Raw genomic sequence first — 26,290 nt, forward strand, 5'->3', positions numbered from 1 at the left:
TTAGCAGCTCGACAAAGTGCAACAGTAGACCTGTTTCATGTGTAATTATCTTTTTCTTGCAAAATGGCCCGTCTAAGAAAACAAAGTGTTTTGCAAAATGCGTGCATAGTTAGCATACCAGCAGTGGCTCTCAGGGTCATTCTGTCCCCAGTTGATATTTTCATTTTTCAGGATTTGTTTTGTATTTACTTTTCTGTGCATTTCGTTATTTCTCCGTGTTCCCACGGGTTCTTGGGAGTCCTGCGGGCTGGATATACAGTTCAATAAAATATTAAAATTATATTTGATTAGTGTGAGGCAAGCTTTCTGTGTTGAGTTATATTACGACTACAGTGTGGCTTATTGCAGTTTCATATGGATACCACCAGTGCTAGACTGTTTCACAGTGGCCGTAGGGTGGCAACAGTGCAACTTTCAATCACAGTGGCACATTGTCAGCAACAGGCAGGCTTAGTTCACAGTGGCACATGGGCAGCTCCACACCAATGCGAGCTTCCTGTATCATGGGACCGCACCAGTGCAGGCTTATTTTATAGCGCCACATTTCAGTGGCACTTCAAGCTTCTTTTACAGAGGCACGTTGCAGCTGCAATGCAAGCTTCATTCATTATCACGTGGCAGCGTCCGTGAAACGTTCGTAGAACCAGTGCAAACTTATTTTACAGTGGCACATGGGAAGGACATGTGCATGCTTCCTTCAGTGTCACATGAGCAGCACTAGTGCAAGCATTTATCATATTGTCAGATGGTCATTGCAAACTCGACCGGAAGGTACTGGAGCGTTTTACATAAGCACCAGTTACGTTACACAAGGACACATTCATTTTTTTCGTAGGCACGGGGAGATTACGTGATTTGCCCAGAATCACAGGATGTGGACGCGACCCAGAGGCTCGAACTTTGGTTTCCCAGCTCCAAAGTCGGCAATCTAGCCGTGAGACCACATCCTCTGACCACGCCGCCTTCACTGTGGCACATGGGCATCACCAGTGCAAGCTTCTAACTATCAGACATGGGCAGCACCAGTGCGTGGATTATTTCACTACATAAAATGGATAGTCAGTACAAGTGTTCTTCACAATGGCGCACGGAGGACCAGCTTCTGTAACTGTGCTACGAGGACAGCGCCGAAGCAAGATTCTTTAACAAAATCCATCGTAGAGGCTCCCCCAATTTGGGGGAGACGTACATATGGCCAGGGCACAAGTCCTAAACCAAGCATTGGCATAGCCAATAGGTCGCGCTTTTAGGACCTTGTAAGTATTTAGTTATGCAGCACAATATCCTTGGTGCAACACCAACTGTTGCATGGCTAAACACTTGTAAGGTCCCAAAGGTGAGACCTATTGCATTGCAAATGCTTGTTCCTCTAGAGCTAGAGACCTGTCCATGTGTATCTTAGCTGGTAGATGACCTAGTTATTGAGCAAATGAATGTTTTTGTTCTAGATGTACCGGGCAGTGTGGCCAGCTTATTATTGATCCTAGGCACTTGTTACAGGTCCTTAAGTGTGCAGCCCAACACTTTGAATCAAATTGCATGGGTTGGAGTAAAATATTGAACCCATGCGCCTTACTTTCTGAATTCTGACCAAGGTTGTTTCAAATGTTCAGATGTCCATATAAAAGTTTTTCTCAGCATCCATGATAAACCTGGTCCTAGCACTCATCTCGATTTTGCCTCCGTTTCCTTTTTCAACCTGATATGAAACTGTGCATGCTTTCTCTAATTCTGAAATTGCAGCTGTTTAGATGTGTACATGTACTGAATAGTTGTGGTTATTATGGTAGCTGTTTTATACTGTATGACTCTTCAACAAGAGAATTTGACAGCCTCTGCTATGGATTCGTTTAATTTTTTTTATTTGCAATAAAAAACAACGTTGAAGGTACTCGATACTCCATTCTTTTCATATAAGCTTCAAATCCACTTAGAGGGCAAACCAATAAATAAAAGCCTAAACCATTTATGGTGAAGATAAGAAGAAAAATCTGATTGATCAAATGATCCATACGGCATTTCTACAGATTAATCAGTAAATCGCATGCAATAGAGACTTTGGGGTGTTAAAAAGTAATACTATAATAAATAACGATTACTGTGCAACTATTCACTGTCACATTTAGAAGCTAAGCACATTAAAGAGATGTCAGAACAGAAGTGTGTCCATTCAGTTAAGATTGTCATAGTCTTATAATTCACTGCATGGGCTGTGGCTTCACTGTGGAGTGGTGGATGCTGCTTTCCAACACTCTCCACCCGAACACTTAACATCTGACAGAATCCAGTCTTTGCATGCCTTCAGGGGTGGCCGGCACGGCTCGCTCGCTCGCTCACGCATGGGTGGGAGGGGAGAATGTGGCTCGCAGGATGCTTAAACATTTTTTTTTAAAGTGTGTTGCTGCTGCCGGGTCCCGCATCTTCTCTCCTGATGCCTGTGCCCGACTCCAGGTCGCAACAGGAAGCAGGCTGCCAGGCTCCCACCCCTAAGCCAATCGCAATGTTGTGATTGGTCTGAGAACTGTGACACTGCGCTCAGCCAGGGGCTGGAGGGGTGGGCATGTTCTCCATGCAGACTGTAATGTAGCCTGCAAGGAGAACAGGGGAGTGCGCATGACTGTTTTGGTTGCCCAAACAGTCTTTGTGCACGAGTGTCTACCACTCCTCCCCTGTAGCTCCGCCCTGCCCCATGATGCACTGCCACAGCAGGAGGGGAAAAAAATGATAACATTGTTATAATCCTTTTTATTTTTTTCCGTTCTTTGCTGCTCCTGGCAGTGGGGCGACGCTCCTCCGCTAAAGCGGAGGAGCCGCCACTGCGGGCCTTAATGTGACACCCGACTCCCATACTCGGTCAGGTACCAGTTTGGATAACTGACACTCTACAGGGGGAATTCGACAATGTCAGACAGCCATTACTGGACAGGGCTGAAAACATTATGTAGTGGGCCCTGATGCTGTGAGCCGAGATCTAAGAGTTCTATTTTTCCCCTACATTTCATGCCTCCTTGCTACTTGGGGCTCTACACAGTGGCAGCTAGAGAAAAAAATGATAGCGGAACCCTCAGGAGGTGGGAGCGCCACACCACTACTCTGACATCTCCACCACTTTGAACCAGAAACAGCATCCTAATGAGATGGTTGGATGGAGCCCAACTGGGAGAGAATGCTGGCCCGACTATGCTTGCAGGCCGCCTGATAGAATAAGTGAACATGGTGAACCCGAACTGCTAAACAAGGGAAAGGGGACTGGAAAACAACAACTGAACCAAGGAGGGTTGAGTATAGTATTGACTCTTTTCTCACTTAAATAATCTCCACTTCTGAAGGCCCAGCAAGACGTGGGAATGAGGGAGGTGCAGAGTTGTCACAGTAGGAAGTGATATTGGTTGTGTGTGTGTGTGGGGGGGTGTGGGGGGGTCTGGGTGTGTGGGGCTAGGTGTGGGGTTGTGGGGGGCTGTGTGGGGTGTGTGTTTGTGTGGGGGGCTGTTGAGGGGGGGTGTGGGGTAGGGGTGTGGCAGGGGCGGTGTGGGGAGAGGGTGGGGGGTGGTGTGGGGGTGGGTGGAGATGCGGGCGTGTTGGGGGTGGTTGGATGGTGGTTGGATGGTGGTTGGATGTGGTTGTATGGTGGTGTGTGGGGTGTGTGTTTGTGGGGGTGTGTGTGGGGGGATGTGGAGGGGCAGGTGTGTGGTGGGGGCATGTGTGGGGGTGTGGAGGGGGTGTGGGTGGTGTGGGGGGGTGGGTGTGTTGGGGGTGGTGGGTGTGGTTGGTGTGGGTGTGGGTGTGGTTGTACGGTGGTTGGGTGTGGTTGTACGGTGGTTGGGTGTGGTTGTACGGTGGTTGGGTGTGGTTGTACGGTGGTTGGGTGTGGTTGTACGGTGGTTGGGTGTGGTTGTACGGTGGTTGGGTGTGGTTGTACGGTGGTTGGGTGTGGTTGAACGGTGGTTGGGTGTGGTTGTACGGTGGTTGGGTGTGGTTGTACGGTGGTTGGGTGTGGTTGTACGGTGGTTGGGTGTGGTTGTACGGTGGTTGGGTGTGGTTGTACGGTGGTTGGGTGTGGTTGTACGGTGGTTGGGTGTGGTTGTACGGTGGTTGGGTGTGGTTGTACGGTGGTTGGGTGTGGTGGTTTGTGTGTGTGTGGTGGTGGGGGGTGGTTGGTTTTGTGTGGGGGGTGGTTCGTTTTGTGTGGGGGGTGGTTGGTTTTGTGTGGGGGGTGGTTGGTTTTGTGTGGGGGGTGGTTGGTTTTGTGTGGGGGGTGGTTGGTTTTGTGTTGGGGGGTGGTTGGTGGTTGGTTTTGTGTGGGGGGGTGGTTGGTGGTTGGTTTTGTGGGGGGGGGGGGTTGGTTTTGTGTGGGGGGGGGTTGGTTTTGTGTGGGGGGGGTTGGTTTTGTGTGGGGGGGGGTTGGTTTTGTGTGGGGGGGGTTGGTTTTGTGTGGGGGGGGGGTTGGTTTTGTGTGGGGGGGGGGTTGGTTTTGTGGGGGGGGGTTGGTTTTGTGTTGGGGGGGGGTTGGTTTTGTGTTGGGGGGGGGTTGGTTTTGTGTGGGGGGGGGTTGGTTTTGGGTGGTTGGTTGGTTGGTTTTGTGTGGGGGGGGTGGTTGGTTTTGTGTGGGGGGGTGGTTGGTTTTGTGTGGGGGGGTGGTTGGTTTTGTGTGGGGGGGGTGGTTGGTTTTGTGTGGGGGGTGGTTGGTTTTGTGTGGGGGGTGGTTGGTGGTTGGTTTTGTGTTGGGGGTGGTTGGTTTTGTGTTGGGGGGTGGTTGGTGGTTGGTTTTGTGTTGGGGGGTGGTTGGTTGGTTTTGTGTGGGGGGGGGTTGGTTTTGTGTGGGGGGGGGTTGGTTTTGTGTGGGGGGGGGGGGTTGGTTTTGTGTGGGGGGGGGGTTGGTTTTGGGTGGTTGGTTGGTTGGTTTTGTGTGTGGGGGGGGGTGGTTTGTGTGTGTGTGTGTGTGTGGGGGGTTGGTTGGTTTTGTGTGTGTGTGGGGGGTTGGTTTTGTGTGTGTGTGTGTGTGTGTGTGTGTGTGTGGGGTTGGTTTTGTGTGTGTGGGGGGGGGTTGGTTGGTTTTGTGTGTGTGGGGGGGGGTTGGTTTTGTGTGTGTGTGGGGGGGGTTGGTTGGTTTTGTGTGTGTGTGTGTGGGGGGGGGGGTTGGTTGGTTTTGTGTGTGTGTGTGTGTGTGTGTGTGTGGGGGGGGGGGGGGGGGGGGGGGTTGGTTGGTTTTGTGTGTGTGGGGGGTTGGTTGGTTTTGTGTGTGTGGGGGGTTGGTTGGTTTTTGTGTGTGTTGTGTGTGTGTGTGTGTGTGTGTGTGTGGGTGTGGGGGGGGGGTTGGTTGGTTGGTTTTGTGTGTGGGGGGGGGGGTTGGTTGGTTTTGTGTGTGGGGGGGGGTTGGTTTTGTGTGTGTGGGGGGGGGGTTGGTTTTGTGTGTGGGGGGGGGGGTTGGTTTTGTGTGTGGGGGGGGGGTTGGTTTTGTGTGTGGGGGGGGTTGGTTTTGTGTGTGGGGGGGGTTGGTTTTGTGTGTGGGGGGGTTGGTTTTGTGTGTGTGTGGGGGTTGGTTTTGTGTGTGTGTGGGGGGGGGGGTTGGTTTTGTGTGTGTGGGGGGGGGGTTGGTTTTGTGTGTGTGGGGGGGGGGGGGGGTTGGTTGGTTTTGTGTGTGTGTGGGGGGGGGGGGTTGGTTGGTTTTGTGTGTGTGGGGGGGGGTTGGTTTTGTGTGTGGGGGGGGGGGTTGGTTGGTTTTGTGTGTGGGGGGGGTTGGTTTTGTGTGTGTGGGGGGGGTTGGTTTTGTGTGTGTGTGGGGGGGGGGGGGTTGGTTTTGTGTGTGTGTGTGGGGGGGGGGTTGGTTTTGTGTGTGTGTGTGGGGGGGGGGTTGGTTTTGTGTGTGTGGGGGGGGGGTTGGTTTTGTGTGTGTGGGGGGGGGGGTTGGTTTTGTGTGTGTGTGTGGGGGGGGTTGGTTTTGTGTGTGTGTGGGGGGGGTTGGTTTTGTGTGTGTGTGGGGGGGGTTGGTTGGTTTTGTGTGTGGGGGGGGGTTGGTTTGTGTGTGTGTGTGGGGGGGGGGTTGGTTTTGTGTGTGTGGGGGGGGGGGTTGGTTTTGTGTGTGTGGGGGGGGGGGTTGGTTTGTGTGTGTGTGGGGGGGTTGGTTTTGTGTGTGTGTGTGTGGGGGGGGTTGGTTTTGTGTGTGTGTGTGTGGGGGGGGTTGGTTTTGTGTGTGTGGGGGGGGTTGGTTTTGTGTGTGTGTGGGGGGGGGGGGTTGGTTGGTTTTGTGTGTGGGGGGGGGGGGGTTGGTTGGTTTTGTGTGTGGGGGGGGGTTGGTTGGTTTTGTGTGTGGGGGGGGGGGTTGGTTGGTTGGTTTTGTGGGTGGGTGGGTGGGTGGGTGTGTGTGTGTGGTTGGGTGTGTGGGTGTGTGTGTGTGGTTGGGGGTGTGTGTGTGTGTGTGGTTGGGGGTGTGTGTGTGTGTGTGGTTGGGGGTGTGTGTGTGTGTGTGTGTGGTTGGGGGTGTGTGTGTGTGTGTGTGGTTGGGGGTGTGTGTGTGTGTGTGGTTGGGGGTGTGTGTGTGTGGTTGGGTGTGTGTGTGTGTGTGTGGGTGTGTGTGTGTGTGTGTGTGTGTGTGTGTGTGGTTTTGGTGTGTGTGTGGTTGGTTTTGGTGTGTGGGGGGTGGTTGTGTTGTTGGTTTGGTTTGTGTGTGGTTGGTTTGGTGTGGGGGGTGGTTGGTTTGGGGTGGGTGTGTGTGGGGGGGGTTTATGTGTGTGGTTGGTTTGGTGTGTGTGTGGTTTGGTGTGGGGGGGTAGTTTTGTGTGTGTGGGGGGTGGTTTGGTGTTTGTGGGGGGGTGGTTGATTTGGTGTGGATGTGGTGGTGGGTGTGGTTTTGGGTGGGTGTGGTTTTGTTTGTGTGGTTCTGGGTGGGTGTGGTTGGGTGGGTGTGGTTGGGTGGGTGTGGTTGTGGGTGTGGTTTTGGGTGGTTGTGTGTGGTTGTGGTTCTGAGTGGGTGTGGTTATGGGTGTGTTTGGTTCTGAGTGGGGGTGTGGTTGGGGGTGTGGTTCTGAGTGGGGGTGTGGTTGTGGTGTGTGTGGTTGGGTGTGGTGTGGTTCTGAGTGGTTTTGAGGGTGTGTGGTTCTGTGTGTGTGTGTGTGTGTGTGTGTGTGTGTGTGGTTGTGGTTAAAGTTTGTCACTACTCCAAAATGAAATCCATTTTATCAGTGTTGCCAGTGCTCCTTTATGTTTAATGCCCTAAATGAAACACAATGTTATAAGCATCAAAGGGCTGGCCGAGAAGGGTGGTGGGGAATGCGAGGAGCAGAGGGGAATGCGAGGAGCAGAGGAGCCAGAATGAAACTGACAAACTAGACAGAATGAAAGTGACAAAAAGGGAGGAGGCAGATGCGAGCAGAGTATCAAAGGGCTGGGCGGGAAGGGGGGGTGGAATGCGAGGAGCAGAGGGGAATGCGAGAAGCCAGAATGAAACTGACAAAGGAGCCAGAATGAAAGTGACAAAGGGAGGAGGGAGATGCGAGCAGAGCATCAAAGGGCTGGGTGAAAAAGGAGGGGGGAATCCGGGGAGCAGCTGTGCACGCCATTGTGCACTCAAGCTTGTAGCCAGCAAAACCATGTGGGTAGCACTTTGAAAACTCACCTACTAAAGTCTCTCCGAGCAGCGCATGCGCGCTGACTCAGCGAGACCTAAAAATGAAGCCACAGGGTTCAAATGTCCTCCAATCACGAAAAGGTAATGTCCACATCTGCTTCAGCCCCCTCTCTTTTCCTCTTTCTTCGCTAACGTCATTCATTTTTTTTTTTCTTTTTTTTTTCCCCTCTACCTCACAGCAGACGCCTCAACTACACAGTGGTCACGTGAACTCTAGTTCGCTCCTTGCGCAGCCGCTCCTGTTCAGTGCTAGTCTACGGGGCCCCATCAACACGCTGCGCTGCTCTTGGAGCCCGCAGACTGGGGTGCTTTTTTTTCGGCTTCCTCCAATCCTGCTGATAGCCTCCGATCACAGTGAGCTTGCCACGGTGCCTCGCAGTAGCCCCAAACACCTGGAGTCAGAACGCCTGCACTCATGGATCTGTATTCACCCCCCTGACATTGGGGAGTCCTAACTCCTATTACATAGCAGACACGACCCAGGTTGCCCCTTTCAACTCATTAGAAACTACGGGCATTAGGTGTCTGCACGAGCCAGCAGCCCTAGTTATGTTATGTTATGTTACTGGGCACTTATAAAGCACGTGGCTACTCCAGAGTGTCCCGGCACTAACAAGACCACGGGACCGGCAGTGTGCAACAGGGCAGGTAGACCTCATTCTAATATTGAAAACGCCAGGCCTTTAGTTTTCTCCTAAAGACCAGGAGATCCTGCACCTGTCTTAGGGAGGGTGGAAGACTGTTCCATAGCTGAGAAGCCACCACTTGAAAGGAACGACCAACCATGCATGAGCGGGCAAACTTTGGGATGGTTCGACAGCCGTTTTGCGGAGGACCTCAAGGTCCTAAGTGGGGCATAATGCTGAATCCTGTTCCTGATGTAAGGAGTCCCTGTGTTAAGTGCCTTGAAAGCCAAAACCAAGGCTTTAAAGTGGATCCGCTTCCGTACCGGTAGCCAATGCAGCGTATGACTCTGGCTGCCACATTTTGAATCACCTGCAGGCGATCTAGTAGGTAGTCAGGAAGACCAAGGTACAGTACATTGACGTAGTCCAGCATGGATGTAATCAAGGCTAGGAAAACTGTCTTCCTGTGTGGGACTGAGAGTAAAGGTCGGAAGTTCCTCAACATTTTCAGTTGCCCGAAACATGTGCCGGCCACCGTTTGGAACTGCGACTTCATGGACCTGTCGGCGTCCAGTTTAACCCCAAGGTTTTTCACGGTGGTTACTGAGTTGACCGGGGGTGACCTATTCTGGGGCCACCATTGGCGCCATTCCTCGCCAGGGCTATGGCCAAAGAATATAATTTCATATTTTTCCGAACTGCACTTCAGTTGGTTCTGTCTGAACCAGGTGAAGACCTTAGTCAAACATGCAATTATCTCGCTACTTCTAAGGGCATGGTCCTTTTTGCAGATAAACAGCTGTGTATCGTCAGCGTAGGATATTATTTTTGCGCCCTATTCTTCCGCTAGAAGCGCAAGGGTTGGGGGGCCCATATACACATTAAACAGAGTATGGCTCAAAATTGAGCCCTGTGGTACTCCTACTTTCATAGGGGGTATGAGGGCTGAGAGAGGATGGGACCAAACTGTTTGCTGACGATTACCCAAAAAGGAGGCAAGCCACCTAAAGACCGTGCCCCCGATACCGCAGTCCTGAAGCCTTAACAGGCGACTATCATGGGGCATGGTATCAAAGGCTGCTGAAAATTCCAATAGTATCAGTACTGCTTTGCCCCCTCTATCCAGTGTTTTGATCGTTTCTGACACTTCCAGTAAGGCCGTCTCTGTACTGAAATTAGCTCTGAACCCTGACTGGCTCAGATGTAGTACCTGATTAGATTCTACAAAATCAGTAATGACAAATTACATATTTTTCTAGGACGTTGGAAAGAAAAAGCAGCAGTGATCTAGATCTGTAATTACTGGTTACCAAGGGATCTGTTGAGGGGTTTTTTAAGACCGGGAGAATTTTTCCGTATTTCCAGCTTTCTGGCATAGATCCCTCAGACAGGGCAGTGTTCAAAACCCGATTAACTGCAGGGTTGATCACCTCAGTGGTGGACGCCAATACTTTAGCTGGGCAAGGGTTGGAGGGTGATTGGGATTTAAGGGCTTTCAGTATCTTAAGCGGTTTAGCCAGTGGGATGGGAGGGAAATGCAAGAGGGCCCCACCCGTGTTGGCTAAAGCGGGAGGGGACAACCCTTTGTTAACGTCTATTGTTTGAGGTGGCTCCAACAAAATCTTGGATGATTTAAATTTTGTTGAAGTAGTACGCAATGTGATTCGTCCATTCACTAGTGGGGGTAAAGGGAGTATCACTTGCGTCTGGGGAGGCGAAGTCTTTAATATCTTAAAGAGTTCCTTGCTGCTATTCCCAGCTTGTTCAATTTTCGTAGACAGGAAAGACTTCTTTGCGTCACGAATTTTAGAGTAGTGGGCTTTCAGAGCCAATTTGCAGGTGATTTTGTCTATGGAGTTAAAGTTCTTCCTCCATACTCTCTCTAGGCATTTGCAAGCACTTTTACTTTTTCTAAGCGCCTCCGTGAACCATGGGGCTGAAGCTCTGTGGGTTTTTGCTACTCGAGTTTTTGGGGGGGCTAGTTCCATGGAGGGAATCATGAAGCCAGCTCTCAAGAGAGCACATCACTCTCCAGGTTTCCACTAAACGGAATAGGATGATGCCTAAGTCCCCTAGCCATTGCCTCCCAGGTGAGCTGATTAAAAGGCTTAAAACGGCTGTCACGCGGCTTGTAGCATGCTTGAGGCCTCCCTGATTCTTTGCGCACTTTAAAGTGAGCAAAAAGTGGTCTGACCAGATAATGGGGAGGGGTGCATCCATTTCAATCCTGGCTGCAGAAAATATCTGGTCCAGAATGTGACCCTTTTCGTGGGTCGGTAGTAGTACATAGGGGGTCAGATTGAGAATGCTTAGCGATTCACACAATTTCAAGGGCTCCGGGTCCACTGATTGGTCCATGTGGATGATAAAATCCCCAAGTAACAGGCTGTGAATGTATTTGGCCACAATTGGGGAGATGGCATGTCCCAGCGACTCCACTGGCCCCGGCGGTCGGTAGATTACGCCAGCAATAGATTGGTGGGCTGATACAGACCGAAGAAAACCGAGGGTCTTGGCCCCTGCTAATTCTGCAGTCTGCAGAGGTGAATAGGAGAAGGTGTTCTTGTATATTAGGGCCACTCCCCTGCCCCTGCCCCCTGACCTATCCTTCCTTTTAATCAGATAGCCAGATGGAATCGCTTTGGCAATGGTTGGGTTGGAACCGTCGTTAGGCCAAGTTTCAGTAGCAAACATAATATCGGGCTTAAGATCAGTTATAAGGTTAAAGAGCTGGAGCTTGTGTTTTTAATGGATCTAGTGTTGAGCAGGATGTGACATAACACGTTTCATATTGTAGCCTCACTACTCCTATTCCTGGGCCACCCCCACTGTAAGACCCCTCTTAAACCCACGATTCTCCCCAGTGTGCATCCCTCCTGCACAGTCCTCCCCTACCTACCTTCATGGAAGAGTACGACTGGTACACAAGAGGAGGAGCTCTCCTACTTCACTGTCACGGATGAATTCTGTGGGATGATGGATTCTTCCATCCATAGAGCGGTCTCCGACGCAGTGGTACCCTTGGCGTAGAAACTCCTTGAGTACACACACAAGTGCCTAATACGCCTCCTGGCAAGGGAAGACCTCTCGGGGCTCTGTTCTTTTATGGCCAGGGCTGCTAACCCCCACCAAGAACCTGTACAAACACCCTCAGCCGTCTGGCATTGACAAGGACTCTTTCACCAGGGTTAAAAAACGTTCCTGGGGGACATACCCCCCAGAGGAAATTTACGTCCCCACCCTTGGGATCCCTACCCACTTCCTTTCCCCTGGCCTTGAATGGCCCCCCCAATGGTTCTGACACACAAGAGGCCTTGGTTCCTGTTGACAGCCTCACCAATGGGGGACAAAGCCCTCCTCAGAGGGATTCCGCACTGTGCCAGAAGACCTGTTAGACCCTGAGGAGCTCATGCATATTCGCTCCTTTGAGTGGACTCTGGGGGGCAAGGTAGACTTGTAAGTGGCCAGCACACTACGCAAACCTCTTGACCAGGAGGTCAGAAGCTGTCTTAGAAGATGAAGTTTGCTGCCACCCCAAAAATCGATGCCGGAATGGCCACCTTTCTGAGTAACTATATCAGAGACCCTAAAAAAGGCATTGATTGGCCCTGGCGTTCATACCAGGACCAATTGCTAGATATCACGGGCCCCCTAACTAAGATCTGGCAGATATGTAGAAGTCTAAATTAGACATTTCTAGACTACATTAAAGCCCAGAGTCCAACCCTGTTGTTTCCAAATTACCACCTAAATGTGTCCTACAGTCCTCTAATACAGTGTTTTTCCTATTTGGGGTTGCATACAGTGGTTATTGCCTGCTTCCATTACTCAACGTTGGATGCATTTGAAAGGCTTAAGGTTGCTTTGTATATTCATAGCTGCAGATCTTGCATATGAAATCTGTAATGTCATCTAGGTCATGAATTGCCCTGGTGAAAAGTCCTATTTGTTTCCTAGTTCCTCAGTTGTAAGTGGGAACCACTGTCCTACAAATCTGCACATTTAAACACTGCTCTTGACCAGGTCTGCTTACTTGACTTTGGTATCGTACGTGTGGCCAATGTCTGATCTGTATATGAAGCCTCATTGTGCTCGTCTTGAGCTAAACAATGGAGAATCCACTGAACTTGAGCCACCAGACACAGTATCTTTTGAAGTCTGGTACTCCAGACCGCCCTTGGAAAGAGGCAGTATGAGCTTTCAAAGCAACTCTCCTCACCACTCAATAACCTATGTGATGATGGGAGTTCTCACACTGTATGCTTGGATCCCTGACATCTATCTAGCATACAATTTCATCCAGTTTATGTGGCTTGAAATTTGACCAGTAGAACTGCATAGTTTAATCTCATTCGAGAGCTTCAAAGGCCTTTTCACTATGCAAGGGTAGTACAGATAATTCTCAGTTTCCATCTGGTAAGTCTGGAATTAGATAGAGCCAACATAGGTTTGGAGACTTACTCCGATCAGAGATGACGCTAGTCTGGTGAACATGAACTGGGATCAGAAGTAGCTCCACCATTGTGATCATTAAAGTTTTACTTGGCAGCATGTACTCCAAATTCAACGAGAACCCATTGCAATAAAATGGCCTGTCTGTCTGCTGACAGTCACAATTAGGAATTTCGAACATCAATGCCTCCTTAGTGGGTGTGGGCCTGAGGAGGGTAGCCCCTCTCCAGTGCTGAATTGTACATTGCAAGTAGGTAGGGGATATCATGTTCTTGAACATTGCATAGATCTTTTCCTAGAACATTACCCATAGAATGTTGCAGAGAACTTTCGCCATTAGAATTTTTCAAGGCATTCAGCACTTGCCCACCAGCATGTACCCGGAGCAACTGCGCATGCATGCAGCCAAATTTATTGCCCTCACTATGTATTCTAGCAGCATATGTTTCGAAGTGTAAGTAGCACAAGCTGCCCAGCGTGCAGGTGCTTTGCAGCCTTTAGTAAACTAGGAAAATCAATGACCCGTTTCGCCCTATGTTGCCTTGCGTCATTAAAGCTGGGCAGGGATTGCTGTTCCCTCATTAGTAAATCCTTCCTTTAACTTCCATCTCACACTCGTCATTTGTTCAATATCCTCTCTAACATATTTTCACAATAGACCGCCTATGTTAGGGTACTTTTTTGAGGTAACCTTAGTGTTAGATTCTGACCTTTTTTTCTGATCGATACTTATAACTGCAGATTCGTCATGAGGAAAATTGGTATGATGACCTTCAATAAGCCAGTGGCCTTGATACATCACTTGAGTCGGGTCTCCTTTCACCCCCTGGTCCTGCCACTGAGTAGAGTGCTTAAGCAATGGGCAGCTGAAGTTCTTAACTCTAGCTCTTCCCATAGAGCTCAAAACCAATGCCTTGTTGGAAGTGTTCAAGCCGGGGTACACCGAGCCCCGCCTGCCCTTCAATGAGGCACTTGCAGATACCTTTTTAGGGGTTTGGGGCAAACCCTGCTCTGGCTTCTAGGTCAGTCATCCTGTTGCCAGACTCAACCGCCCTTCCTCGAGGTGACCCTGCCTTTTTGACTCCACGCCCCTCTCCTGAAAGATTGGTGGCTGACTAACCCAAATACTTTCCTGTCTTGTCCCTCCAATAGGTTGTCTAAACATACAGAGATCTCTGAGACTCCTGTATGCCTTCCTGCTGATATCACTCTTGCCCAGAGTTATGAAGAAGCTCAGGAGCGACTGGGCCCATGTTATCTTAGTGGCCCCAGATTGGGCATGGAGATTATGGTATCTAGAACTCCTGGGCTTTTGCCATCTAGCCTTTGATCAGGCTGCCCCTCCTGGAGGACCTGCTGTCACATCAAAAGGACAGGGTTCTGCACCCGGGCCTTCGCAATATCAACCTTCATGCATGAAGATTGTCCAGTGCCAGGTGAACACCGTAGACCTTCTGGCAGTGGTTAATGTCATTTTGACAGCCCTTGACAAACTGTAAATGCTGGTCGGCGGGACAAGTTTGTGGTTTGATGCAGCATGTGCTATTTGCTGCCTTTGTTTTAGCCCCTGCAGCTTATGTTCGTCCCTCCTTTGGATCATATTGTGTTTACATCTTCTCTCATTGGCAGCTTGTATTCCTCCACTTGTTCTAGCTCTCCAGGATCCTTTTGTCAATCTTTAGTTGAGCACTCCATGAGAGTGCATGTCATTTTCAGCTGTCTCCCATGAATGCTTCCACCTCCTTGCGCTCTGTGTCGCACTTACCCGTGTGGTTCAGTGCTTGTGCTCCTTCTGGTCCCATGTGCTTCACCTTGCCCTGCTGTTGCTTCAGGGCTCCCTCTAAAGAAAAAGAAATAGACTGTCACTTGACAGGCTTTTTTCTCATTTAGCGTTTGATGCCTGTCATACAAATGATTCTATATTTAGGTCTCTCTAAGATGTGTAAAATAGTAAAGACATTACTAGATCTTTTGTAGAAATGTTTCTACACTGGGTGAGCTTCCCCTCAGTACAGACCCTTTATTGATAGTTCTGTTTACAGAGATGTGTCTCTTACCAGTTCCCAGCCTTGCCACTTTCTGGATTCCTCCGCTTCAACTGCACCAAAGACTAGGATTAATATTTTTTATATATATATATATATATATATATATATATATATATATATATATATTAATATAATTGTTTTTAATTTTTTTTTTATTGCGGTTTATATAGCGCAAACTCGACCCAAAGGTATTGTAACGCTTTCCATGAGCACTAGTTCGATTACAGACTGACACATTTCATTTTTTGTGTGTGTTTTTGGCAATTGGGAGATTACGTGATTTTGCCCAGAATCACAGGATGTTTGAGCCTTCCGCCAGACTCTAACCTGGTTCCACAGTCTCGAAGTTGTCCGCTCTAACAGTTAAGACACAACCGCAGCACCCAGATGTTTTTTCTCTTTTTGGTAGCACCCTGCCACTTAATCTGTTTTCAGAACATACAGACAGTATGACACACACAAGTGCACTCTATGCACAGTCCCTGCTCCTATGTTGTCTCCTGCGCCCCATCTCAAAAGGACAAAACACGGAGGCTGGTGAGTGCACGCAAGATCCTTTATTTTCGTTATTCTTGCACAGACTGGTTGCTTGCTAGACTGTAGTGGGGGAGGGGTGTTAGGGGTGGGGGAAGGGCCTCATCACATTTTGCAGGGGTGGTCCAATTACTTTGTTACACCACTGATGGGAGATGGTGTACATCTTGACTAAAAGCACTAACAAATGCAATAGGTCCTATATAAGACACCTATTGGCTTTGCCAATCCTTGTTGCCAGACCAGCCCTCATTATTATTGAAGTCACTAGTTGTGATCGTTATTTATTTTTTTTTTATTTTTTTAAAGCTCTTCAACACTTGTTTCCTCGCTTTTTTGTCAAGCCTCAGTGGGAGCTTAATTTGGTCCTCCTATTTTTGATGTGCACTCCCCTTTAGCCTCTTCATAGCTGTCCTTTTACAGCTCCTATCCCTCAAAACAGTGCTTCTTAACACCATGACTTTGGTGTAGGAAGTGAGTGAGCTTCAGGCTCTCTGTATAAACCCACCATACACTGACTTCTTCCCAGACAAACTGGTTCTGCAGACACAAGTATTCTTCTTACCTAAAGTTTTGATTCCGTTCCACATTGATCAAAACATCGCCCTACTGTATTCTCCATCTCACCCTTATAAAGAGGAGGAGAGACTCCATCGCTTGGGCTGCAAAAGATCACGCCTCTTTACATCAACAGTACCGAGGAACTCTGGGTGAACGATCTGTTCTTTGTGAGGTTCACAGGGAAAAGTTCTACGAGCCCATTCTACAGGGCCCAAAGCTGCTACCACTGCTTTGGTATGCACTGTTCCAGTCCTTGACATCTGCCAGGCATCGATCTATATGTTCACAAAGTACTACTGCCTGGGCAGCTAAGGTTGCAGAGAGGGGAATTTCGCCTGCTTGGTCCTACAAGACGTTTTGGTTTGAACGAATTCACAGACCTACCTTCTAATTGGTATTTCTCTGGTATCTAGTCAAAAGGCAAGGAATCTGCAGTTGGAAGTCTCTCTCTCAGAAGAACAAGTTACTTACCTTCAGTAACTCTTCCTGGTAGAGACTCTATATAACCACAAATTCCTCACCAGCCCTCCTATCCTTCCCATTTTGGGAATGGGGTTCTACCAATTAATAAGATCCCAAGTCTAGGAGTCTGCACACTGGTCAAAGCTAATTGCTGTTGGGGCTCTCCATCTGTGGCTGCAAACAGCCTTAAAAGCAACTGACGTCAACGCGCAGAAGTGGCACCTATTAGGGGGCCTGCACTTTATTTACAGAGTGGAATGGCACCAGTGTGGAGCTGCATGTTGCCACCTTCCAGTGTGCTGAGGTACTGCTCAAATGTTTCCAGATCTAGTCTGACACTTGGTGAGTATTCAAAAGGTGAGGAATGTGCAGAAACCATGTTACCGAAGGTAAGTAACTTGTTCTTTAAGGAGATTTGGAAGTGTTTCATCATTGTGGAGGAGATTTTGGGAAACGCGATTCAATATACCGACTTCAAGAGCCACTAAGACAAATATCTGTGTTGGGCAAACTGACTGGACACTACCTCATTTGCTAAACCATTGTTTATATTTTTGCCCTCAAATGTATTCTATTCTCCTCACATTTCCTCAAATTTAGTCACAAGACATTACTTTTCTTCAACCTCCTGATCTCCATCCCCTCTAGGACCTCTATATTCTTGCAAACGTTCCCCGTTTTCCCAAGGTGCTATGTTTTGAAATGATTAAACCTGAGCCGGATGTAACCTCCTGCACAGACTCTCTTAATTTAACACAACTCTTGTTCCTAAAAGTCTGGCAAAGGGCAACTCCTTAACCTGTTCACGTACGCAGTGCACGTCACAGGGTTTTACAATATTGTCAAGGCAAATAATTCACTTGTGAATAGTTTACTTTACTGGCAAAGTGAATGCCGGCTTCAACCACCTCTAAAAACACAATGTGATATATGCGGCGGGCTGTCTGACGGCCAGCCTTTTGCTTTACTCAAAAGGCAGAATTCCAGGCCCTAATGGTCAGTGGATTTGAAGGTCATTTGGTTTTTACCCTCATAACACTAAGTAGTAACCTTCTCCACCTACCGCCCCTCAACCCCCATTTCTCTTTTATTTATTTTTTACCCATTATGTATCGGCTAGTATGTTGTAACCCTTAGCCCCTTACCCCATTGGTTAAGAGTCATTGGGTGTAACGAACACCAGGTAATACTAGAGTTGATTCTCCATCAATTTCATGCTTCTAGCTGTATCTTATTCTGCTAATGTTCAGGTATGTTTAAGCACTTGATATTTCCTCTTCCTCCTCTTTGCCGCTGTTCCTAATGTAGCCTTCTCTCTGGTCTACAGTCCGTAGGGCTCTGATTGTTCTTGCCCATCAGGAGAAGACTTCATTCAGCTATGCCATGAAAGAGGCTGCTGTGGAGGCGCTGAAGAAGAAAGGCTGGGAGGTGACCGTATCTGACCTTTACGCCATGAAGTTCAACCCACTGGTGTCGCGGGACGACATAGTTGGTAATGAGCCCCTGGTCTCGTCAACAATGACTGTGTGCGCATTTCACCTCAATTCTGCATTTTATCTAATATTCTTCTTCCCGTAGGTGATCCCACTGACCCTAATGATTTTAAGTATGGGGCAGAGTCTGCGGCAGCATGGAAAGAAGGTCGACTCAGTCCTGATATTGTAGAAGAGCAGAAGAAGCTGGAAGCAGCCGACCTAGTAATTTTCCAGGTGAGTTCTCATCTATTGAGTGGTTATTCACTGTCCGTGATTGCATACTTATTTGACTGTCCATAGCCAGTATTGCTACATACCTGCCCCTTCGTCAGAAAATATATAGAGTTGAATCTGTGTTGCACGGAGCAGGCGGCCTGTATGGCTTTGTTTTGGTCCACAGCTTTTTAATAATTTGTTAGTCCATCTGTGTGTGCAGGTGCTGTACGTATTACTGCTATATGTGGGCCTGTTGATATGTTTGTATTCCATAAATGATCATGCTTCCACAACATGATCTGAAGAGTTTCATCAAATATTTAGCTTAAATCCCCAACCCTTAGAGATAGCAATCAAACTCCCAACTGACTGCCGTTTGTTCAAACACCACAACTTTCAGGTGCATAGAACACCATGACCTCACAAAGTGACATACATGACATTCCACAACTTGCAACCAGATACAACCAATAACACATCATTCCCCTTTAACATTTCAAATACAAAAAATAAAACAAACTATGATGTAATAACTAATGTATAAGGATAATCCACATAGCAATAAAGCGAAAATACATTGGAACAAAAATGACAATCATACTTATGACCTGTGTAGCAATATTTCTTAACATTAAATCATGAACTGAACACTGGTTCTTGGTTTAGCCCTCCTCCATTTAATAGTCTTTATGCCATCTAGGCTTGAATAGTATCCAATACTGTCACCCACTTCCCACCTACTTTCTTGCACAGAAGTCTTTGCATCAAAACGCACTTTATACTTGTCCTGGTGTTTCCATCTACGTAACACTAAATCTTCTCTAGAATGCCGTTCCTCTACTTCTGTGCTGAATTTCAACCAAACTGGGTTAGTTTACAGTGAGGTATCCTACCTCTAAGTAAAGCAAAAGGCAGTATTGGTGTCCCACTATTAGGCGTAACCCAAAGTACCCACTACATTTCTCTCACCACAGTTTTTAGAGATTTCTTATTAAGAAGTATACGCTGTGCCCAGCGATTCACTCTTATTCATAATCTCAACGATTAGCTTGAGGCGAATAAAGAGCTTTCTTTAAGTGTACTATGGACAGTTCTTGGAGAAAATGATCCCTTCTCCTGGGACAAAAATTGTACTCCATTATCTGACTAGAATTTTGGGAACACCTTCCCTAGAGAATTCCTCTTTCAAGAACTCCAACTCTTCTGGTATTAACAGAAGACACACATTAAGTGACTACCCACTTAGATGTGTAATCTACTAATAACATTACATATCATTCATCATGAGCCACTCCTTCCACCTAATGATCCATCTCCGTCCATGAATACTATTCACGTAGTCTTGCCTTTGTCATGTTCCTTTCCACATGCCCCCCATGGGCTAATTTAATCATTATTATTTTTTTTTTTTTCTCTCAAAACTCTTGGAGACGCCACTCGTTTTCCCCTGACTATTTTCCCTTCTACAATGCTCTGCTCCTCTTTAACACTAAAGATTCCATCCATGATAGATGGTATTTCCTTCTAGCTTGGCCATCCTTTCATGGTGTACTCCTTCAGCACCAACAAATCTGAGAAACTCAAGTTAGCATCCTCCCGCTCTTTATCATCCAAGGCTGGCTGACCTATCCAATTCACTAATGTACTCTCGCAATTTTCCTCAATGCTCAATTGGCAACCTCGATAAACAGTCCATCGTTCTATTTTTTTTGAACCAGGCACATACTCAACAATGAAATTGTAACTAGCCAAACCTTCTGTCCACCTTGTAGCCCTAGGAGACCAATGTTTCAACTCTCTGCATTTTTGTTCTATTTCTTTACTTTTAAGGCAATCGCGGCACCTGTGCTTTAGCTTAAGAGCTTTAAAGCTAAAGCACGAGTGCCACCATTGTAACAGTAAACAAATAGAACAAAAAATGGCGCCTGGATGCTTTTTTCCTATTTGTTTACTTTTATTACAATTGCGGCACCCGCGCTTTAAACATCTTAAGGTAAACCGTGAGTTCTGAGATTGCTTCAAAAGTAAACCAATAGAGAAAATAAATTCTATTTGTTTACTTTTGAAACCATCGTGGCACCTGCGCTTTATCTTATGATGATTAAAGCTAAAGCACAAGTGCCGCGATCCATGTGCAATGCAATACCTCTCGCATTACTGAAAGTTTGAGCTAGTGGCATTTTATTAATAGTAGCAACACCAATAGCTCAAACTTTCAGTAATGTGAGGCCTATTGCATTGCAAATTTTTGTAGCACCTGTCGGCTGGCCCTATGCTTAACATCTGTGAACTCCGTCGTGCCTTAATATCTATGTCCATCGTACATGTTATGCATTCAAAACGACTGCGAACCATCTGTACTCAATCCTAAAATGGATTTCTAACCATCGACTCATTTGTGCCCTTAGAACTGTGTCGTCCACACTGTATTCAACCATCATCGCAGTGCTTGACCGCAGCGAGGTGGGCAGGTACAGCCACTGTGTGCTCCTAGGGGGTGTTTGTGTCCCCCTCTCCCGTGTGAAATCCGGAATATGGGCTTTGTGCATAGCAATTTAGTTGTACATTGGCATAAAAGCCTATTTTATCTTGCACAGTATATTTGTGCAAAAATTTTGGGTTCCAGTGTTTAACCAAACAGAGGGGGCGTAGCCATGCTTAGTGCGCCCTCGGAGTGCACCCTTAAATGTGAATCCTACCATGGTCTTGCACTCTTCAAGAACTCAGTTGTGCCATATAAACAGTTTGTCCTGCACACTATACATTCAGGCGTTATAATTTGAGGAGTTTGTCCTCAAGGTGGTGGACCTCTTGTAGTCACATATGGTACTGCACCCTGCAACATGGCTAGGTAAAAAACCTTGACATTTATAATGCCAATAACTCCAACAAAAGTCGAGACCAATTGCATTTGTAATGCTTGTGTTTTCTTTTGATAGTGCCCCGTCTGTGGGTGAGCATCAAAGGTGGGACATCTAAAGAACATTCCTTGTTACCCAAAGTTTTGCATGAGTGCTGCAACATTTTGATACAGCTGACTACCAGACTATTGAATACAATCCTGGCATTAACATTCAAGGCATGGTAGTTCACCTGTGCCCTCTTAAGGACTCCACCCTCTGCATTCCCATTTGCACGGGCCAAACATTTGCCTGGTAAGAGGATGGTTGAAGCATCTTAACTCTAAGAAGCACAAGTATATCTCTATCTTGAGTCTTGTGTAAAATCGAGATTCTGCTTTGAATCATCAATCCGTATGCAGCGCATATAATAAAAGGCACCTCCCAAAAAGTTATCCCACTTTACTATTTTAAGGCAAAAGCAAATTGGCAGGTTGCTGTAAAAGTCTTAATTTCCTTATGTAGCCATAATAGTACTCGCCAGGTTGCATACAATCGTTTATTTATGTAGTAGACATGAGCTTCTCAAGTTCTCAATCTATGAAGATCTGACCTGCCTCACATTCAAATCAGTGTATGGGTATGTTTTGAGTTTGTCTGCACCTTTTTCTGTGGCATAGCTAGGGGGACTTTCCGCCCCGGTGTCTCACTCTCAGTTTCACTCGCTCTCAGTTTCACTCGCTCTCAGTTTCACTCGCTCTCAGTTTCACTCGCTCTCAGTTTCACTCGCTCTCAGTTTCACTCGCTCTCAGTTTCACTCGCTCTCAGTTTCACTCGCTCTCAGTTTCACTCGCTCTCAGTTTCACTCGCTCTCAGTTTCACTCGCTCTCAGTTTCACTCGCTCTCAGTTTCACTCGCTCTCAGTTTCACTCGCTCTCAGTTTCACTCGCTCTCAGTTTCACTCGCTCTCAGTTTCACTCGCTCTCAGTTTCACTCGCTCTCAGTTTCACTCGCTCTCAGTTTCACTCGCTCTCAGTTTCACTCGCTCTCAGTTTCACTCGCTCTCAGTTTCACTCGCTCTCAGTTTCACTCGCTCTCAGTTTCACTCACTCTCAGTTTCACTCACTCTCAGTTTCACTCACTCTCAGTTTCACTCACTCTCAGTTTCACTCACTCTCAGTTTCACTCACTCTCAGTTTCACTCACTCTCAGTTTCACTCACTCTCAGTTTCACTCACTCTCAGTTTCACTCACTCTCAGTTTCACTCACTCTCAGTTTCACTCACTCTCAGTTTCACTCACTCTGAAAAATTTAAGATACATTTTTTCCTTTCCTGAGGTCACGAAATTTGGGAACCTGGAGATAGAGGCCAGTTCTATATTTCTGTAGCTCTAAACTGCAGGCCAATGCCTGCTGCATGCATGGCCAAAGCTCATGCAATGGGGGCTGGCCGCCTGCAGCAGTTGGTCGTCTGCAGAATTGAGCACGCGGCCCAGCCACAGAAATGCTCTGCTGCCAATTATCGCTGCTGAATGAGAACAAGGTAAATGAATACCGGATATCATACAAAACCCAGAAATTCGATGAAAAAGCATAGTTAATGGTCTGTTATGGCTGACAAACACAAAACTCAAACATCCTTGATATACACCAGTTGGGGTATGCAATAAACAACACGTCCCATAAATCAAGCCACATTTTGTTCTTGGCAAACTGGCATTTTGCACATGATATTGGCAGTCTACTAAGAGCAAAATTGTTGGCCCTTGTGTGTTGCATGTCATAACTAGCAAATTTTAGGAATTGGTCAGATTTGGCTTTGCTGAACCATCACCACCCTCCTTTGAATTGTGTTTTTTCAGGAAATACAGACAGTTGTATGGGTGACAATACTGGTATGGGTATATAGTGATCCTAGTCCCAGGCTCAGATCATAGGCAGTGATGGCAAAAATAGCTCTTGAAAGATCTTAATCATTATTGCATCCTTCTATTGGTGCCACAGTTGCAGAAATGTATCATGTATTCTGTAACTAGGAATTGTCAACAAGCTGTGTTCACTATTAAAACTGGGAACTCCCAAAGACTCTAGTGTGGTTTGTAAATTTATGGAATATTATGTGGTCCGAGAGACTAAGATATGTTATCAATTGTAGATTGATCTTCATACTGGTCTGCATACCAGTTCTGGATTGTTAAGGTGCACACAACAAAGTCCTTTTTGTCTGTGCCGGTAAAATTCTGTGACCAGACTCTTTGTGGTTCTGGCTAATGGTGGAGGTTGGGGGTCAGAGGGAGGTTATGCAGTCCTAGGACAGACGAACAGGGAATTTTCAGATCAGTCAAAGTGATGCCTGTGATCTCGTACTGTAATTTGCTGTATGTATGTTGACAAAGTGTAGTTGCCATTTCTTTTTTTAATTGTACAGTTCATTTCCAGTGATTGGTGCTGATACATAGTTTGTCAGTGGGAGGCCTTCTGGAATTTGTAAGTGATGTGATTGGACTTCACTTTCACTATAGGTCAAAGCATAGACTGCCCATAAACGTTTGCCTGTTGCATTCAAATGTTGTGTGGACATTTAAATGCAACATATATACATCCATTACATATTTGACACAAAGTATCTAGTATCTTTATAGCTGTAATGTTGATTTCTGGGAGTCTTTGTAAAAGGTGATTTTATTGCAGCAGCATGAGTATTTCTCTGTAAATTCCTTGCGATTTCCTATACAAATCCTGTTGTTATTCCTTATTCCAGTGTAATGTACTTGTGTCAATACAAACCTACTTATTTATATATATATATATATATAATATTATCATAGCCATAAATGAATTTTAGGTCCCCAGATGGTGGCAAGTGTCAGACCATGCTAAGAACTGTTGCCTTGTGGTCTATGCTTGGTAGTATTTGATCACAGATTTTTGTCTCTTCCCGCAGTTTCCAGTCTTTTGGTTTGGATTACCTGCCATGCTGAAGGGCTGGTTCGACAGAGTTTTAACTGCAGGCTTTGCCTACACCTACGAATCCATGTTTGATAATGGGCATTTTAAGGTAAGGACACGGAGTACAATATAATTTCAAGCAGCATAACATTCAGCAGCCTGACTCTACTCCAGAAGGAATTATGGTGACATCGCCTTAGTATCCGCAGCTCTCTTGAGTTCCCAACATAAGCTAGAACACACTTCAAATTCTGCTCCTAGGCTTGAAAAGTGATCTATAAAACAAACCTGTCTGTAGTCCACCATCGTAATATCAACAGGCTTGAAGGGGCAGAAGAAGTAAACACTCCCTTTAATATGAATTTCACAAATGTATCACCACGCGGCTCCCCTGAACCACAAGTCTGAAAGTGTTCCTTCACTGGTGTGGCAGCCGCCACTTAAACTTCCTCCCAAACAGAGTTTCTCATTCAGCCGACTATCTTTGAAATTAACTCCAGATTTCTGCTGGTTGTTCAGTCTTGGTTGGTTATGAACATGTTCTTATCTATTCTGAATTCCCAATTGTTGTTGGCCATTTAAAAAGAGCGGCTAAGCAAATGTGGACGAACCCACTATGTTGGTATGGTACAGTCCCTATTATGGTTAGTATATGGACCCATTAGGTTTGTTTAAAAGACCCCTCAATCACAAACCTAGTTGGGTGTCATGCTTCATCATTGGGGTCGCAACCGGGTGGCCGAATGCCCCCCGGTTGTGCTACGACGCCCATTTGAAAAGAGCCCCATTACTCATCTGGTTGCAGGGGCACCATATGAAACCGTTAAAAAGGACACTTTTTATGCAAACTTTTAACCATTGTGTTGCTCGGCTTCCGTGTCCCAACATGGACAAAATCAAAATACTAGAGGGAAAAGTAACTGTATCCGCACACAGTTATTCAGTGGAAGTTCCCCCTCTTCAGTGGGACTCTAAGATAAGTTCTTATTGTGTTCCCTGGTACACCCAAGCCCTGGCTTTTGGAATCTACTTTAAGGAATATCTTGCATTCTTTTTTTTCATACTCAATAGTGGCATACTCGCTTGTGGCATAGTTACATACACTAGTGGCGGTCTGTCACACTGAGAATCCTTTAATTTGACTATGGAGGTGTTGCTTACACTGCAATACTCCTCAGATATCTTTCCATGTTATGAAAAATATTATTGCTCTTCCAAGGGACTGTTTCGACCGCTTGGCTTCCTGGGTTTGTTTTTCTAAATGTTGTTTGTATATTTAGATATAAAAAAATTAGACCGAAGTTGTAACCAGACTAATTAATACAGTTTACACGAGAGATTACACAGGAGTGCCAGCCAGGAGCCAATACATTTAGCACAAATGAAGGCTACATGTCATAAGAGCCTTTGATCAAATGATGAAGTGTTTGTGCAGCTTTATTTGATAAATCAGCTGCCTACAAAATGTCCTCCAACGTACTCCCTTATCCATACATTTTACTATCCATCACTCCTCTAATTAACCTTTAACTTGGACGTATCCACACTTGCCTTTTGCATCAGAGCCTTCACTTATTTCACAATTGAAGCTGTAGACAAAATCCGATGTCTTTACGAAATAAATAAAAAATTGAGCCACATCTTCCGCTCTGAACTTCAGTACGCACTGATAAAACATTAACTGACGTCATTTTTGTCATCTGCAATGTTTCCTAATGCTACGTCCAGGTAATTCTACCCCTCCATTGCTTTAACATCAGTAACTCTCCTTAATGAAAAGCATGTAACAGTGCGAGCTTACACAATTATTAGCCAAGTTTCAAACTACATTAATACCAAAATAACATCCCACACAGTCCTCTGTTGCCTTCAGAAGCATCCTGAGCCTTCTCCTCTTCCTTGCTCATCCCTGCCGTAAGTCTTCCTTCATATAACGAATGGTCTGGAGCCATTGCTGACTTGAAACAATTTACAGCTGTATAACATCTTTTTTTCTGCATAATTGTACTTAAAAAGAAAGGTCCTTAAATTAACAAAGGGTCCTCTATCACTAACTCCTTAATGCCAGGAATCAAAGGTATAGGCACCCAGAATGGAGTGCTCGGGGCCACCTAACATCTCACTGCTTAAAAAAAGAAAGAATCATCATAGGATAGAAACGCATAACCTTTCACTTGCCACCAATCCTGCTAGAAAGCATCCACTGCCCCCATCAACCTGCTTAGGAATTAAACTAGTTCTAAGGCCCACATTGGGCTTGGATTCTTAATAAACTCGATCCAATCTCTAAATCAGTAAATGCTTGGAATTCCAATCTAAATCACGGTTTACCTGGCCTGAAAAAATACTCTGCTTTGGGAAACATAGGGCCTCATGTAGGTAGCGAAATACCGGTCGGTAACGGCCGATTTTCGGTAAATATGCCGTTACCGACCGGTATTCAGACAAGTGAGATGTAGGAGTCCAAAAACCACTTTTCGGTAAATATGAGGCGGTAAATAC

The 26,290-nt window shown here is 46.5% G+C and overlaps 1 protein-coding gene across 2 annotated transcripts in view; it reads left to right on the forward strand.

The window, feature by feature from the left end:
- Window positions 1-26,290, forward strand: part of NQO1 (NAD(P)H quinone dehydrogenase 1) — a 197,924-nt gene that overhangs the window by 165,211 nt on the left and 6,423 nt on the right. For both annotated transcript variants that reach the window (XM_085638330.1, XM_085638331.1), the window contains exons 2-4: window positions 17,635-17,799; window positions 17,886-18,016; window positions 23,784-23,897. In XM_085638330.1, coding sequence (XP_085494456.1) covers window positions 17,635-17,799; window positions 17,886-18,016; window positions 23,784-23,897 — 410 coding nt within the window. The remainder of the gene's footprint in view (window positions 1-17,634; window positions 17,800-17,885; window positions 18,017-23,783; window positions 23,898-26,290) is intronic.

This window comes from Triturus cristatus, chromosome 12 (assembly GCF_964204655.1).
Source record: "Triturus cristatus chromosome 12, aTriCri1.1, whole genome shotgun sequence".
Taxonomy (NCBI): Eukaryota; Metazoa; Chordata; class Amphibia; order Caudata; family Salamandridae; genus Triturus; species Triturus cristatus.